At 41.3% G+C, this 17,831-nt stretch overlaps 1 protein-coding gene across 2 annotated transcripts in view; it reads right to left on the bottom strand.

The window, feature by feature from the left end:
- The window catches only part of gpc6a (glypican 6a), a 125,701-nt gene extending 111,770 nt beyond the window's left edge, over positions 1-13,931 (bottom strand). For both annotated transcript variants that reach the window (XM_048235431.1, XM_048235432.1), the window contains exon 1: positions 13,391-13,931. In XM_048235431.1, coding sequence (XP_048091388.1) covers positions 13,391-13,568 — 178 coding nt within the window. In that variant the 5' untranslated portion in view covers positions 13,569-13,931. The remainder of the gene's footprint in view (positions 1-13,390) is intronic.
- Between the last annotated feature and the right edge of the window lie 3,900 nt (positions 13,932-17,831).

Raw genomic sequence — 17,831 nt, 5'->3', positions numbered from 1 at the left:
CTCCTTTCATTCCCGGGGCCCTTGTTATTTTGTGGCGAGGCCACTCTGCGCCCTGGTTCCACTCTTTTTCTTCCCCTCTTCTCCCCACACACTTAATCCCTCGACTTACAATCGCTCGCAGCCTTTATTTAAACTTATTTCTAGTTAGTGTATTTCTGGAGGATGTTGGCAGGATGAGAAAGGGGGGGGTTGGGGGGACGGGGTCCGTAATCCGCGCCCCATAGCATTACTGATTTGGTCAGGCGATTGATTGAAAATTGAGAGTAAGCTGTGGCAGTCACCTAAGCCAGACTGGATAGCCATGGCTTTTTCACAGCTCCGTCTGCATACCTTATATGGTGTTAAGGGAAAGGCGCTGCGCTCGGAGCTCTCTGACTTTATGTATTTCACACATGGATGCTTACAGAGGTTTGACAGATTCTCTATGGCCGAGCACAGGGGTTGCTTTAATCCAGTGCGTTTCAGGCGCAGCTAGCAAAAAGGAAACAGCCCGTCTCTTCTCGAAGGAAAACACAAAGAAAAAACATTCCTAAGGGGGAAAAAACATTCTTGAGGGAAAAACAAAAGAAGACAGCTGAGAAAGTTTTACTTTTTTGCCTTTTCAAACTCTCCGCCAAAATGCGGCTAATACAGATTTAATGCAAACAAGCAAACACAGCTTCATTAAAGTGCCGCATCTTGGCTGTAGCTTCATTGAACCCATTGGAAAATACTGACATAATAACCTGCAACATACTTTGCATGTACACAGAATGTGCTAGAACATTATAAAGCCACATGATGAAACATCTCGCCAAGTGCTTGGTGAATCCCACCCACACAAAGACAACAGTGCTATCTGTCATCCCTCATTCAACTAATCCCATTTAAACCTTGACAAATTCAACTCAAACCATTAGTGGTAATTAAAATCATGAGTATATGGTCCACATTATCATCACATGCCTTTATAAGGGCCTTAAATAGATTGTAGCTTGCGGTACTGTTCTGGTTATTTCACATGAATTATATAATAATAATATAGAACTCTGAAATGAAAGCCTTAACTATAATTGTACATTGTTTGTGAAATCACAGCAATTAGTGATTGTGTAAAACTGAGTTTGAGGTTCAGTATGTGTTAGGATATTACAAACAAATGATCTATTACAGTTTTTACATTAACTATCTATAACTGTATTATAAACAAAGAATACAAATTGGGCTGGGTCTCATTTGAAGGTGTAATCCACGATTGTAATCCGTTACACTTTTTGTCAAATTCAGTTAGTCACTCCTGAAAGTCCTCTAGTTGTTTATTCAGAATGCGCACTCAAAAAAACTCTCCGATATCTATACATAGTTCTGGCTCTGTAAATGGGAAATGATCCTAGTGAGTCTATCCAAAACAGAAGGCAGCTGCTATCTTAGAAGGCAGGATTTTTCCCGTTTGGGACAGACCCGTTTTCCCATTTTGGATCGTGATTGTCTGAAATTGTTTATGGCTCCGTCCCAGTCAATCATCTCACATGCTTCAGGGGCACATGGGGGAGGAATGTGATTTGTGTGGCTGTTGTGCTCAAATAGCAACAACTTTCTGCCAAAAGCAAGGACAGCATCTTTAACCAGCCAGAGCAAACGCATCATATCCTCCACCTACTGACCATCCTCTCCCCCAAGACCCAGGCTTTGGCCTAACTGTGTCCAGTAATTTGGCCATCCACCCTTTGATTTATGTAACAGCTAAGCATGAAGGCATCAGGTCCAGAATAAGACAAAGCATTTGGCCTTGTGGCCCCTTAATGATGCCTCCTGAGTGGTCGGCCCAAATGTGTTGGTCTCGGTGGGAGCCTCACCGCGCTTAGCGCTTAGCTCCTCACAGTAGCCCTTCCCCCGTAAGGCCGCTATTCAAAGCATCATAGTCCCCGATCCCTCACCGCAAATCCCTCTCTGTCTAATTAACTCTTTCTGCGCCCGTAGCCCACATTCAAAAATAGGTACCAATCCGATTTTAACTGTACAAAAAAAAAAAAATAGACCTCTTCCCCACACACACACACACACACACACTAACACACACACAGACACACAGACACACACACACGCAAACACACACACACACACACACACACACACACACACAAAACACACACACACACACACACACACACACACACACACAAACACACAACCCCCCGGCTGGTTAGATGTTAAGTAAATTGTCAAAGTCGTGGAGCGTCTGTGGAGGCAGACTGTTGGGAGGCTTTTTTACGGTTGTTGAGTAGGCATGTTTCATGTGGAAAACTCCTCCGTCTGCCTCCAGCGGGGGATTTAGGAGCGATCTGTGTGTGTGTGTGTGTGTGTGTGTGTGTGTGTGTGTGTGTGTGTGTGTGTGTGTGTGTGTGGGTCTCTCGCTCTGTGTGTTGCCGCACACAGGCGCGCTAAATGGGCGTCAGTAAGCGGGAAGACAAAGTTGTTTGACGGTGTGTCAAATGGCTGTTCCACACAGCATCGCTGTAAATGGGGAGGCAGAGTCTGTGACTGATTCAAAACACCCACACACCACTGACACATACACAAAGAGACACACACACACACACACACACACACACACACACACACACACACACACACACACACACACACACATACACACATGCACACACAAACAAACAAACATACTCACATGTACATGCACACTGACACACTTGTATACACACAGACATGCCAAACACTCAGAATCACTGAGTGTACTACAGTTGACATACTGGAACACACACACACACACACACACATACATAGACTCAAATACTCTCTCTCTAACTCAGTCACTCTCTCTCTCTCACACACACACACACACACACACACACACACAGACAATACACCTGCAGTGGCATTTCAGGCAAGCCCTTTCTGAAGCGGGACCCTGAGTGAAGGCTGACTGGCACGTAATGAACTCACTGACAGTAGCTTTGGCTTCACAGGCCTGAAAGGAGATGAGCTCTGGAGGAGGACGAGGAGGGGGAGGAGGGGGCAGCTCTGAAGGACGGCTCCGGCTGACCTGCTTCAAATGGAACCCATCTCAGCCTCCTCTTCAACTCGCCCTCGCAGCGCAGCGCCACCCCTGACCCACCCCCCCCCCCACCCCACCCCTCAAGGACAACCATTCACACCAGAAGCCACAAACTGTCTAAACATGCATACTGTAGAGTTAGCATCTCAAACAGTGCAAATGTCAGTGAACTCTAATCTCTATGAGGGTTTTTTTTTCTACAATAGCACTAAACCTGTAACAAACTACTCTCTTGGTTTACAGCTGGGTCCTTTATTAAGAAAAGCAGCCACAACACTACAGAGATATTTCAATAAATGCAGTCTGAAAATGCTGACTCCTGAATTATTTTAAAAAATACATTATAATTCAGTCTGCATCAACAGATAGCCAGTTAATAAAATCTGATTTTGAAAACATTAATTCAGATCATACTTACATTACATTTATATGTATTTTTTCAAAACAGTATCCCGACATTAGTATCCCATGTCAGTCACTATTGGTGCATATTTTCTCAGTATGTCTGATCCCCAGGGGCAGCCTACAGAGCTGCTTGGGAACATACTGAACAGGTCTATTCAACACACCATCGAGTTTTCAGAAATCCCCTATCAACACTTTCAAGATGCTCATTCAACACAATTGCTGTGGTAAAAATTGGATGAAACTTGTCGAGGCACCATCATCATCGACCAGTGTCCAGCCTGGCGTCCAGCCGGCTCTATAATGCCGAGGGAAAGCAAAACACCAACACAAGATATGTTTCTCAAGGAGGAGAAAGACGAAGCGTGACAGATTTCCTAATAGTGCTGACAGAAACTCCCAGGCTCTGCAAGAAGAAGAAGAAGGCAGAATAATGTAGTGTGCTGGTATTCTGTGCCACACAGGGCAGTAGCTATGGGTCCAACAGAACCCTAATCAGCACCCTCAGAGCCCTGACAAGGCAGAAAACAAAGACAGCACCGCATGGACTTCTGCTCAAAGAGCAGGCACCTTTTTTGGAGGGGGCGAAACAGTGATGCTGGGGGGTATGTATAGTACGATATCTGCCCATGCGTAAAACCTTTTCATTACGCCTCCCCCCTTTTTTTCTTTCTTTCTATTTTTTCATTTCATACATTCCATCCTCCCTCGAATGCAGTTTAAAAGCCGTTTTCCTATCTGTGTCGCGAATATTATCTAGGTCCACTGGTCTGGAGCTGAAGTTGTCAAAATAATTAACTTATGCAAATAAGGTCCTTTTTTCTCTCTTCTCCCTCCACTCTCTGCACGTGATAACCAGCATGCCAGCGTCATTAGCATGATGTGACCAGAATTGCATTTCTGACATGATGCAGCATCCATTGAGTTGGATTACTATAATGCCATCGTCTAATCTGAGGACGAGCAGGAGACACCTGACGCACTTGTGTTAGCATTGCTAATTAGCAATAATTGAGTGCTTTCTCCAGTCGCTCTCCTGGGGCCAGCAGCGAGTTCGAAGCGCATTTATGCAAAGATGATTTCAAGACGTTAAAAATCCAATTACACATGGCTGGGGCTTTTTCAACTGAACTGGAATTAGGTTTATCTTTCCTTGGAAGACACACGCACACACAAACAAACACAGACACACACACAGACACACACACATGCAAACAGCTCCTGCTAAATGTGCACACACACACACACACACACACACACACACACACACACACACACACACACACACACACAAAACAGCTTCTGCTAAATCTGCTTGAAAGGACAAAAAGACAAAAAGAGAGTCTGAGTCCCCTGATATAGTTTAAGGTGATGTGATTTGTGACAGATCAGGGGCATCTTCTTCAGAGTGAACTTTCAAGGGGAATGGCATCATTTTCACATTACATGACTTGTTGCTCTAAAAATAGGAAAGCAACAACAAACAGTAGCAGATATTATGTTTGAAGTTTGCAAGACTTAACCCAGCATGCTTATTGCATAAATGTAGAAATGTAAAATCAATCAAATAAGACTGAGCCACAGTATCACCTTTGCCTGCACAAACTTTGCTTTTAGAGCTTTTTAGATATTTTAAACATAGTGCATTACTATTTTACTCTACAGTAGTACCAATAAGTCCAGCTCCATATGCAGTACGTAGAAACCACTCTATAATGACGAGGATACAAGATACTGAGAATACCAAGAATAGATTATTGTAGCTACCCTGTGCTTTTAAGCACCTTATTAGATCCTATCAGGTTTCGTAATATTCCCTTTTCCCCTTTGTTGAAAGAAGTAAGACAACAAACTGAAACCAAGTACAAAGCCAGGCTAAATACATATTGATTGCAATGAGTCTATTCAGCTCATTCTCCATGTTTAAAACATTCCACTGAAATTTTAAAAGCGTGCTTATTTATTTGCATACTAGAGTAATTATGGTTGGTCATTCGCCTGGAACAAATATTGCTTCCAGGAAAAGAGTCATAGACAAACAGGCGTGTTACAAGGACCACAAGACACACACACACACACACACACACACACACACACACACACACACACACACACACACACACACACATACAGTACACACACACACACACAAACCAGTCGACTTTTGTTTACGCGTTCCGCCATCTTAACAGAGAGACCAATCTCCTGGGCTTATCTATGGCTGGTACCTGATCCTTAGATAGATTTTGCTAACAATATCAGGGAGCCTTTTACAAGCATGCATTCATCCTGGACTCAAAATAGAAATGCATTAAGAGATAGCATGTTTTGGTTTCAGCGGTAGCTCACTCCAAACCCCAGGTGAGGTGGTATGACAATGGCATAGAATCATTACTACCTGAGGTTTACAGAAGGCTCAGTACAGCACAAGCCTGCTGTTAGGCTGATGAATCCTATATATGCACTTTTCATTTTCACATCTCAAGACAGTGTGTATCTCAAAGCCTGTCAAAGTAATCTGTATTCTAAAATGACACTTTTAAGTCTGGTAGTCACTGTATGGGATCTATTATCACAATATGAGCTGTCTACCTGGGATTCTCTTTGCAATTCTAATGGCTGCACTTTGATGGTGGTTGATTCTTTTGCCTGAAGTTTTGCCACACAATGGAAATTCAGATTATCATGAACTAGACTAGGTGAACATATAGTGTATAATATATACGTTATAGTGTGATATTACAATACATGTATTTTCTTGTGGTCCACATGATTACAAAAATATGTCATACTTTATCTGAGCTTCACAGCAAAGGGGAATAAGAATGTCATATGCTTCAACACACACACATGCGCATAGACACCAAAAGACAGACACACACAGTGTACCGATACTAGAAAGGTATCACGATGCCCTCACGCAAAAAAAGATACAATTTCCAATGTTTTTAGCATTGATTAATAGAATAATAGCGCTCTGTGTCTGTGTGAATTGCTCTCACTCTCCATGCGCCTTGCACGCACATCTAGGCAAGAGAGTGTGTCAAGCAGGCAGCTCTGAGTGAGTGTGCAACAAACGTCAACTCAAATTATTAGCCGACAGTCCTCGGCCTGTAGGTAAAACAAAAGGAAATCTGGAACTATTTAGGAGACATCGTGGAAAGTGAAGGCAAGCCAACAGGTACACTGAGGCCCGTCTGTAAAATATGTTTCAAAGCCATTCAAGGGAAGCAGGCTACACATAGAACTTGGCTAAGCACCTTGCAGACATATCTCCTGTTCAAAGAACAACAGGTTAATGAATAGGCTATAGAAAACACCAGTACATGATCAATGTAAAGTTCATCTCCTCAGTTATAGGCTAGGCCTATAGCCTAAGTGAAACGAGTGTGGTTTATTGTGAGATAAAGCGAATCTTCATCAGTGAATTTTGACGAGACATAATGACTGTTATCATAGTATGCTATGATGTACTACTATTTTACTGACTATAAAAATAATAAACATGTACACTACAAAAGTGCACCAAATTCAACACAAATAACTCAATACACTTGAAGGAGGTGTGCGTCCTTTCTTTTCCAGATACTTTAGGATTTCGCCGTGGTATCGTTTCAGTATCGAGTATCGAGATATTCATGGTAGGTATTGTATCGAAGTCATAATTTTGGTATCTAGACAACACACACACACACACACACACACACACACACAAATACACACACAAAGTTATAACTGAGGACACCACAAACCAAATCCTATTTCCTCAAAAAAAAAAAAAAAAAAAAAAAGCTTCGACAATGACAGAATCCTCAAGGACTCAGGTCTCAGGTCTTGTTCGGGAACACAGTGAGGTAAAAGCCACTTCAGAGTCTTAAGCCATCTGGGTATTACTGGTACAGGACCAGACACTCAGCGCACACTCTCCACATGCATCAAAAACAATATACATGCCAACATCTCTCTCCCTATCCCATCCTCTTACTTTTCTTTCTTTCTTTCTTTCTTGGTCCTCTAAATCAGCATCCGATAGTCATGCTTTGAGCAAGGTCTGTTTGCAGAGACATCCACGCCATAATGAGTGCAAACGAATGTCATTTAGTACCTTTCACCGCGGACAAATATGGCAGACAAGCGCTCAGCCATGATCAAAGCACCCCCGAACAGGCGTGACATTTAAGGGCCGAGATTTTCATTACAAACACGATTACAGGTCTTGGGCAAGAAGACGACAGAGAGAGAGGGAGAAGGAGAGAGAGAGAGGGTAAAGGAGAGAGATAGAGAGAGAGAGAGAGAGAGAGAGAGGGAGGAGGATGGATAGCATGCTGTGAGATTGAATCAGCCAGACTCAGACACAGGTGGAGGAGACGCCACGGAACACATTTGGATCAGTCTGATCCTGACAGACAGAGATGCACGGGTGCACCTGTGGACGACAAGATTCAGCTATGAAGCACACACATGCCCAGCTTCTTCGAGGACTGTGTATGTGAAGTTCAAGTCCCTGCTTTCATACGTTGCGTATCATAATACGGGGGGTTCAGGGGTGTCTGCCCCTGGAAATGTTTGAAATTCTGGCTGTTAAATATACCCTTTTAACGCAGTTTGGAAGGGGCATACAAACTTTAACAGAGCAAGCAGGGCCCATTTTCTGTCTGACTCAGGTGACATGAACATTGGCTACCTGCATGATAAGGTTTTCACTTCACTGCTGCTTGACACTACCTTGCATGGACACATATTTCACGTTAACAGTGGAGATGTTAGCAAAACTATAGCGTTTGGTAAATGGAGATGCAGATCATCTCCCTAATTAATTTCTTTGCGCAACAGCCCACATTATGCGCTCACTCCAGCGAGACGAGTGAAATAAGTGTAGGCCTATTGTCAGCCTATGTCTTTGAATATAACAAAGACATAGGCTATTTGCTACGATATTAGCTACTGTTAGGCCTACAACAAGTCGCGATTTATTAGGCTATCCAATCGCTATGCTGTTTTCATGAACATTGCAGGAATCCACTTCATTCACCTACCCACGAGTGGGTCAGTTTCACTTTCGTAAACACGCATACACATTGAATGAGCACTCATAGCCTACCACTTCCACCTAATGTTATGCCTCTATATTTTATGAATTAAGAGGTATTTATTGATCAGGAAAACATTTTGTTTATTTTTCTTTCGGTCCGCGGTTCCATAACACCATTCAGTTGTGCCGCAAATTAACAGACAGAAGCACCGGGCATAATCTAGCCTAAATTCATGGCAATTTTTTTTTAAATCCGAGAGCCCCCATTGGCTGAGGGCCCCTGTGCACGTGCACACTTGGCACAACCCATGATCCGTCCCTGGTTGCGTCTGTCAAACTATCTTTCGTGAGTGGTAAGGTGAGTGGGTGACTAAGACCGTCCTACGTGGGCGGTGAACTTTAAGATGAATATAACAAAGACACTTCACACAGTAAAACTCTTGAAAAGTCATTACAGTTTGTTTTGCTTATGAGTCATGCCAATACATACCAAAGCCATGTATGGGCACCAATTAATGCATACTTACATTGTGTATGCAGTATATTAGAAGACATTAACCTCAAGACACAAGAAATTACAGATTAAGATTTGAGTGTTTTAATTTTAATTACTGAACACAAGGGGAAAAATTATTGAAAAAAAGTTTAAATGAAGAAGCAATAATCTACACAGCAAATGCCAAAGTGTTATTTTCCCAGAGTATGAGGTTAAAGAGTATATTTTTTTACACTGTGGATTATATTGAGGATTTTGTACACTTGTCGGTGTGTTTTATATAGTTTTAGCGGTGTCCATTATTTTGCCAGTGTTGGTCCAGAGTTTATTTTTACTGCACAAACTCCCAGGGTGTCTATAATCTGATTGAGTCCTTAGAGCTCGCATATTACGTCATTACGTCGTCGGACGTCTCTGTCTGGATAAGTGAAGTCGCCTGAGAACAATGGCTGCCTGACTTCGGCGAAAGAAAGGTAAGGTGAAATGCAATATGTTTGTCTGAAGAGTTTTCTTTGCCCAGCATTTATAACTTTCTTTTAACATTCCTGTCATGCATTTTTAAAATTAACGTTTGTGCTAAGGATTTACTGGGTTCACGAGGTGGAATTCCTGCGTTAACGTTACTAACGTAAGAACTAGCTTAGCACTAATGGTAGCCTAAGTTAACTTTAATGTTAGCGCACTAGCAAATTTTAGCACGCCATGTCAAATCTGACCAAATACTTTCTCTGATAAATGTTGGGATTCGCTCGCCATGATTGAATTAATTTGACGTTTGTGCCGTCAAATACTGGTGAATATAAGCATTTGTCATGTTTCACTTTTTTGTAGACTTTGTACACTTTTGAGACTGGGTTAACGAAGCTAGCCTACTGTGAAGTTTCCAGGTTATTTTAACTTAAGGTATCAGCTAGCACGCTAGCATAACGTTAGTTAGCTCACCGTCAATCTTATATCAAAGCCAACAAACTTTTCAGTTAAAAGTAAAAGCGTTCACCCCCACCATCACTAAGTTAATTTGACGCTAGTGTTGTCAATACAGGTGAATATAACCGCTGGTCAAGTTTTAACTTGCCGTTTGCACAAAGGTTTCTTTTTTAAATGTGTTAACGTCTCCTTTTTTTTTATGATATCAAGAAAGAAGTGGTGGACTGGATGAAGCTGGATGATGGACTTTTCTAATCAGGATTTCTGGAGCAAGTAAGGTCCTAAATTATATGAATATCTACAATTAAAATTTGATACCTTTTTCTTTTTTCCTGTCAAAGAATCAGGAAAGTAAGGAAGGAGGTAAAACAATGCATTTTTGACAGCAGCCAGTAAATGTAGACGTATTAGAACATTTTAAACTATTAAGCGATGTATAAAACATTTGATCACTGTATTATTATTTCAAATGACCTTGTTTTGACTTAACTCTTGTTTTGTCTGATTGTAGGTGCTGCAGGACTTCCAGCTACTGTTTGGAGAAGATATTTCCTCTCAATTTATGGAAGTGGGGAATTTTTCTGAAGCCAGAAATCATCAAAGGATCCAAGAACCTCACCAAGACACCCATGTTGGACTCTTGATTCCCAAACACTACTTTATGATACACCAAAGTCCTTTAGGCAAGTCCCTCCACTCTGCGGCCATATTGCAACGCATTTTGGGCCCTTATCGGGCATCTATTTCGGGCAGAACTGCGTCGTGTGCAAGGCTTCACAACACCGGCCTCGCTCCAGCGGCGAGATCACAACACATGATTGGTATTGTGTATTCACAACATATCACATGATTGGCACGATGTATTCACATGTCGTCTTTTGGCCACGGAAGGTGTTGAGATGTGGATACACTACCCCAGAGCACTGTAGACAATCACATAATTACGCCAGTCCAGTAAGTATACATATTTTTATATTTTGCCAGAACTTCCTGATGTTTAGTCATGATTATTTAAATCCATTCATGAATTGTAACAATGAGGAACAAATGTAATTGCCTTTAGTATATTGCTTTTTATGAATGTCAGCTGTATTGTTTCAAACTAGATTGTGGATTTTATCCAAACATTGTAATGCTTTTTTGACACTGTCTTGACAGGTTTTTTTAATTAAATATGTTAAACCGTGAGTTGTTGTCTAAATCTATTGGTGTAAAATAATTTCTAAATGAGTTAATATTGCTTTGTAGTCATAGGCGTTAAATGTTATTTTGGTAAGCGTATTATTTCAGTGTTGCAGAAGTTACTATTACAGGTGTTGAAGTTACTAAAAGTAGTGTCAAATGATGTCTCTGAAAGAGTGCATTTGAACACTTGTGGTGTTAAAATTTAACTCTGTGATAGTGTTAATATTTTAACTCTGGTGTCCAGTGTTGGGAGAACACTGGACACTTGGACCCATATATACACCGAAACGGGTGTAAAATGTACTCCTACAGAGTATCATTTACACTGTCCAATTTGCTGTGTACTGTGAGACTACCGAGTTGCAATTCCTCTGGGACAGCCACAGTAACTGGCAAACAAGCTTGCTTAAAAATGTGGCCTATGACATACTTTGCTTGCTCTTTTCCCCTTTTTTTTCATCCACAACGCCAATCCATTGGCCTGAAGTAACATGGGCAAAAACAACATACAACATGTGTGACAGAAAACATGAGAAAACACTGTATGAAATGCCATGGGAATGCTAAATGGACCATGCCATTAGTCTGGCATGTACAAATGGCTAGCATGTTGAGTGCTGTGTTCTGTCTGGGGTCGGTGACAAGTGCCCCATAAGGGTCCTATTCCAATCACACAGCGTACTTCACAGCTATAGCAGCCCACTGTAGCACTGGATTACAACAAAGCTTTGATGAGAACACACATACACATGCACATAGACACCAACAGACACAAAAATACACGCATACACTCGTACACCACACATGCATGCATGACTGAGCACGACTGCACACACACACGCACGCACACACACACACACACACACACACACACACACACACACACACACACTGCCTTCTCACAAAGATTTACCCTGTACTCTAAACTTCAGAGTTGCTGTTTTTATATGACCCCCCAGAACAGTATGTTGGCTTAGAGCAAATCTAATTGACTGTTAATTGGCCTTTCACTCTATTATATTTGTGAGATGCAATATGAAAGGATTATCTTGGCCCTATAGTGTGCCTTTATTTGCTCCCCTCCCCAATGAAACATTCTGGGCTAGACACTTAATCAGCTTTCCTGGTTAAACCATAAATGTGATAACTACACAACAGATAAATGAAAACCCTATCTGAGCTATGCCAAAGAGCATGAATTAAAGCTAAGCTATAGCCTTGAGGAGTTTATACATTCCAGGCTAAGCAGACATCTTCCCTACTGTGCGATTAGAGCCCCCTACTGGCATGTTGTGCTTGTATATCAGGTAGGCTGCAGCACCCTAAACTGGAGTTGGCATTTTTTTCAGACAATTTTGGCCGCTTGATCCAGTGAGATCCATGTGATATGGAGGTCAACATTGTTTGATTACAATAAGCTGTGACTGTGAAATCCTACTGAAGATTGGGGAATTTATTCAATATAAATATGCTTGGAGACAACAGAATTAAAGTTGTGTAGTCTGTAAATGTTTTTTTTTTTGTTTGTTTGTCTGTTTGTTTGCTGTTGTTTTAAAAAAAATATATATATTATCGTAATGTTGTAATGCTATGTATATTAATATAGCCTGTTTTAAGTAATGTAGCGAGAAGATATTTGTTGAGGGGACATTGAGTAACAACCTTTTCTACCTTTCACAAGGACGGAAGAAAAAAAACACGCATTAATTGTTTTTGCTAAACAAAGACACTGATTAGTCTTATTATTATCTGAAAAATAATCCGAAAACTTCTTCCTGTGAGGCTAGATAATAAACTATGAAAAGTTAACTTTTGTTGAGTGTGACGCCACAGAAGTGAGTTACACATAGCCTGTAACCATCAAAGAACTTTTCGACCACTGCTTGTCATCAACACTCTGTAAGAAAACACTGAATTAATCATAATTTTATAGCTATAGTCTATGGTTTCAGATTCTCCACAAAACTGTAAAACGCTTACCTTTTTAAAGATTAACATTTTGGCATCATGAATGTATTGGCATCAAACTCTCTGTCACACTGAGAAAACGTAGGGTACATCTATCAAATGTCACAGCTCCGTTTCACAGTTGGCAGCTACTAGAAACTATCTGCCAACATTACATGACATTACCATTATTGTGTATCCTACAATTATTATTCTTCCAGCTCATTCACCATAGGCTTTGCTTACAATAACAGTTCCCAATTACATTTTGAGAAAGACAGCTGATGGCACAACGTGGTGAATATGGGAAGCACGAAAGATGTTACTTCTGCTCCTAATACCTTACCTGATATTTCCTGGTGAGGAACACTGGCGAGACTAAAGCCTTTGGCGGTGTAGGCTTGCCGAACATCATTGCAGCTCCGCGATTTAACATCTCCACCAAATGAAAGTGACAGTAGCACCGACAAAGTGCAAAAGACAATCTGTAGTCTGAACATCGCACACCTATGTGGTAAATCCATGCAAATGCGCGGAGCAAAAGATATCCGCTATTTCAAATGCAGGAGCCGTTGCAATCCGCGGAAAGTGAGAGTGCGGTGCTCCGTGATTTCCACTCTCTTCCCGCTGCAGGTTGAGAAATGTTTATAAATCAAAAATCACACTTTGCTTTGCATCCACCTCATAGCAGACGGCTTTCCCCCTGTACGCCCGACAGAACAAGCACGCTTTTAGTCCGAGAAGCAGTGCCCCCGGAATCCGGTGTGTAGAGCGACAGCCTGTGCGCTGTTCAGTCAACTTCTCTCTCATACACTGGTCCTCTGTATTTCTATCTACGAGGGGAAACTAGAAATCCTGAGAAGAGAGACTCACACACTCAACCCATAACCCAGTCACAAAGTGAGTGAGAGAGCGCTCAGCAAAACACGGACTGGATTACACTGGTCCTCACGACCGCGATTACGCATGAAGCTGTGGGTTATGTTTATCTTGACACATAAGGAGAGGAGGCGAGACGTGTAGGCTCATGTAAATCCGCCACAATAACCGAGGTAAACACAAGACTGTTCCGCTTGAGACCAATGGGAAATGATGTGCTGATTCACACTTGATATTTTCACATGCAGGCTTTAGGCGACTGCTGTTTAGGCTGTAATAACACAATTCAAATGATCCCTCGTGAAGACTGGTCATTGGTGAAATGACAGTAACAGCTATCACTGAGCTGTAAGACTTGTGCAGCAAATGTATTAACTGATAGTCTATCTTAGCCAACATCACCTGAGATGTCAAGTTTAACGCACATCCATCGCCATCCTCCGGATAACGTCAATCACAAATTCCTCTCTCTCAACCCTTAACTCTGAATTGAATTAAAGACTTGCTAATTTACTACCAGGATTAGGCTTTCCAAACCACAGCCCTATGGATCCACATCCGCAGACCATGGACGCAGTAGATTCAAGTGCAGTTCAAAAGTTCATCTTCAAATTGCTCACGATTCTACACAGATGCAATGACATGTAATAGCATGATGTGACTGGAAGATGACTGGAAAAACATGCCATACCGTTTCTTCCACTTGAAGTCACTATTTGATTCGGGCATTTCATTCTCATTTCACATGACAGTGGGGTATATAATGGCATGTTAATTAATGATGAGTTTACATTTGCATCTTTGGGGACATCTGTTTGGGTCAAGATGGGTAGCTTAGGTTGCATATAAACAGCAGAAGTCAGAATCAGAAGATCTTCTCCAGCATTTGGGCAGAATCAAAATTTTCTAAGAAACATGTAAGAGTTAGAGAAAACTGTAAGAGAAAAAAATGCAGTGCAAAAAGACCATTTTCAACTATTAAAGTCATTTAGTCACCAAATGTTGGACAAACATGTTTCATTGAACAAAGGCATACAAAAAAACCAGAACATCTAATAGTGTGACCTCTCAGGTATTAAATTCATAATGTGACAGTGGCACATATGTACTATGTATGTTCTATACCATGACAAGGACAGCTGCTCGACGTTATTTGAAACACTTATCAATAGAGTCTTGAATGCCTGTCATCTGAATCAGAGCTGACTTGCACTTGTGTGTGTGTGTGTGTGTGTGTGTGTGTGTGAGAGAGAGAGAGAGAGAGAGAGAGCTTTCGGGTGTTGGAGGTCATGTTTAGAAAATAATGCAGGTTACAACTAGTAACATTCTGGAAAATAAAAGTTCCCAATCAAATAATTTACAGTACATTCATTTGTCACTCATATTAAATTAAATTTTCTTCAATGACTGTAATTAAAAAATCAAATCCTATGACAATACATCACACCTGTATGGTCTTTTTTTTTTTTATCTTGACGGGCGTTTCATTCAAATACAAATCAAATACAAAATGCTTAACGTATGTTACAATTTAATATAGAACACTGAAAGAATATAATTGCATGCTCTTCTCATAATGTATCAGGCATAGTTCTTCTCATACAGTCATTTCTTATAGATTTTGTATAAACCGCAGGACAATGTTTTATGCAAGTTATAAAAAAACAAAACCATATTAACTGCCTCCGTGTATTACCTGAAGAAGTTTTGCAAAATCAATGTATAAACCTCGGCTAATAGTAAAAATTACGGTATGCATCATGGCGCTCCCTCCCATGTTCTTCAGCCCAAACTGTTCCCCTGATGCCTTTATACACTCCCATTCCCAAATGCACCAGCTGGGTGTGTCCTTGTGGGTACAGTCCATGTAGCCCAATGCAGTGTGCAGCGAGGTGCACGTTTTCCAAGTGCCCTGTCGTCGAGGAGAGCAACCAGCCTGCGCCGCCCGGTCTCTAGATTGATTACACTGTGGTTTCTCGCCACAGAAACGGTGGGGTCAGTGGCTTTCTCTGTGACTCAGAGAGGAGGAAGTACCATGTCCATCTTGCCTGTAGTCTCTGCAACACGTGACTCAATAACTCGACACACACACACACACACACACAGCTTAATGGAGCACCCATGCGGTCTCCTCTCCTCCTCTCCTCCTCTGTGATAAATCTCATGCATCTGAAAATATCCCTGACACCCACATCTCACACCTTCTTTGTTATCCACAAGCACTTCTTTTCTTTCAGCGATGGGCCAGGTAATTGAGTTCGTCAGCTTCCTCCACACACATCCCCAAGAAAGCAGACCTGTTTTTTCCAACAACAACAACGTTTTTTCAAACAACTCTCACTCATTAACTCCTGGAGTCATCCTGTCCAGGTTCAGATCCTCTGCTAATAAATTCTACTGGGCAGAGGATTCTAGGGAGATAATGCTTGTGACTGCATACTACTTCTGTGAAACCTCCATGCAGTCACATCAGACAAGTGTGAATGCCTTTCATATAACACCACTACTAGTGGGCTGCTCAGCCTTATCCAACATCAATAATCATCAATAATACTAATACAATGATACAGTTATAACTTTGTGGAGAGAAAGAGAGAGAGAGAGAGAGAGAGACTGCATGGTTTCTTTGAACACATGGTTTAAAATGGCTAAGAACTGGAGTATAGCAGGTGTGCCTGAGCCCACTAATTCTTTAGCCCCATCCATGAACAGAGGCCCTGAAACTCAGAGATTTACACCACAGAGGTTCAAAAGGCTTCAGGAGCCGGACAATTTTGTACCACACCCCTAGTTACCAACACTGTTTGTTCTCTCCTCTATGACCTGACAGTGGAAACCAGGAACAAAGCAATATGTATTTGTTCAACAGAGTGAACTTTTTTGACTACTGAGGGAATGTTGCAAAGATTATTTCCGTGACAGCAGCATTATTTGAATACCTTTGCGCTTACTTAGTCCTATCTAGCATCACAGAATCATCAATTAGTAGTTATCTAAAGACCCAAGGACTTTGGATAATACCTCAAGGATGTGAAAAACAAGCTCTTTGTGCCATCAAACACAGTCAAATGCATTGGCTAGAGTTGTTGTGACACTAATGGTGCATACAAATGGTCTTAGTGCACTCAAACTCCAAATCCCAAAAGGCCAAAGCTGTGAAAGTTGACTAATGATGTCTTTGAAACACTGTAGGAACAGAGATAAAAGGAAGGGAAGGCAAGGGACAGAGAAAAGTTTAATATCATATACTTTGAAGTGCAGTTATTATATAATTGCCTGAAACGGTGTTTACATGAGTTCATAACCTCATGCATAATTTCTATATGGGATGTACACAAACCCATCCTCTCCTCCCAGAAACTGTAAACAAACTGTGTGCATAAACATTTGCAGAGATATGAGAAACAGTGATAGTGGCTATAACACCCAAGAAACTAACAGCAAACTAGCAAGTTAGTTTCATAGTTTCCTGCACCTTATCTAGTCTCAATAAGACATTATCCAGTTCATTTCACATTTCAGGTATGGTCATCATTATATGATTTGCAGTGATTACATGGGGTTGCAATGCATCCTCACTCAAACCTGTGGTGTTGATGATTCTGCTTTCAGCCTGTGAATTATTACCAGGAAAAGACAATGAATCTAAGAAACCTCATTGCATGCATGATCACTTAAGGGTGGAGGTGATATATCTATGTGAACAACGGAGAAAAAGGTTACTTTACCCACATTAAAACTCTCTGACTGACGACACATGCATTATTCAAGAGGCATTCATAATGCATGGGCTTTAAAGATAAATATATGCAATTATTGTAAACCTGCAAGAAATGACTGGGGGTACTCTTAATCATTTAGGTGACGTCCATACAAATATATGGCCAAAGGAGAATTTCAAGAGAGTG

The sequence above is a fragment of the Alosa alosa genome, chromosome 23, assembly GCF_017589495.1.
Source record: "Alosa alosa isolate M-15738 ecotype Scorff River chromosome 23, AALO_Geno_1.1, whole genome shotgun sequence".
In the NCBI taxonomy this organism is placed as follows: Eukaryota; Metazoa; Chordata; class Actinopteri; order Clupeiformes; family Clupeidae; genus Alosa; species Alosa alosa.
This window is presented reverse-complemented; position numbering and strand designations above follow the sequence as displayed.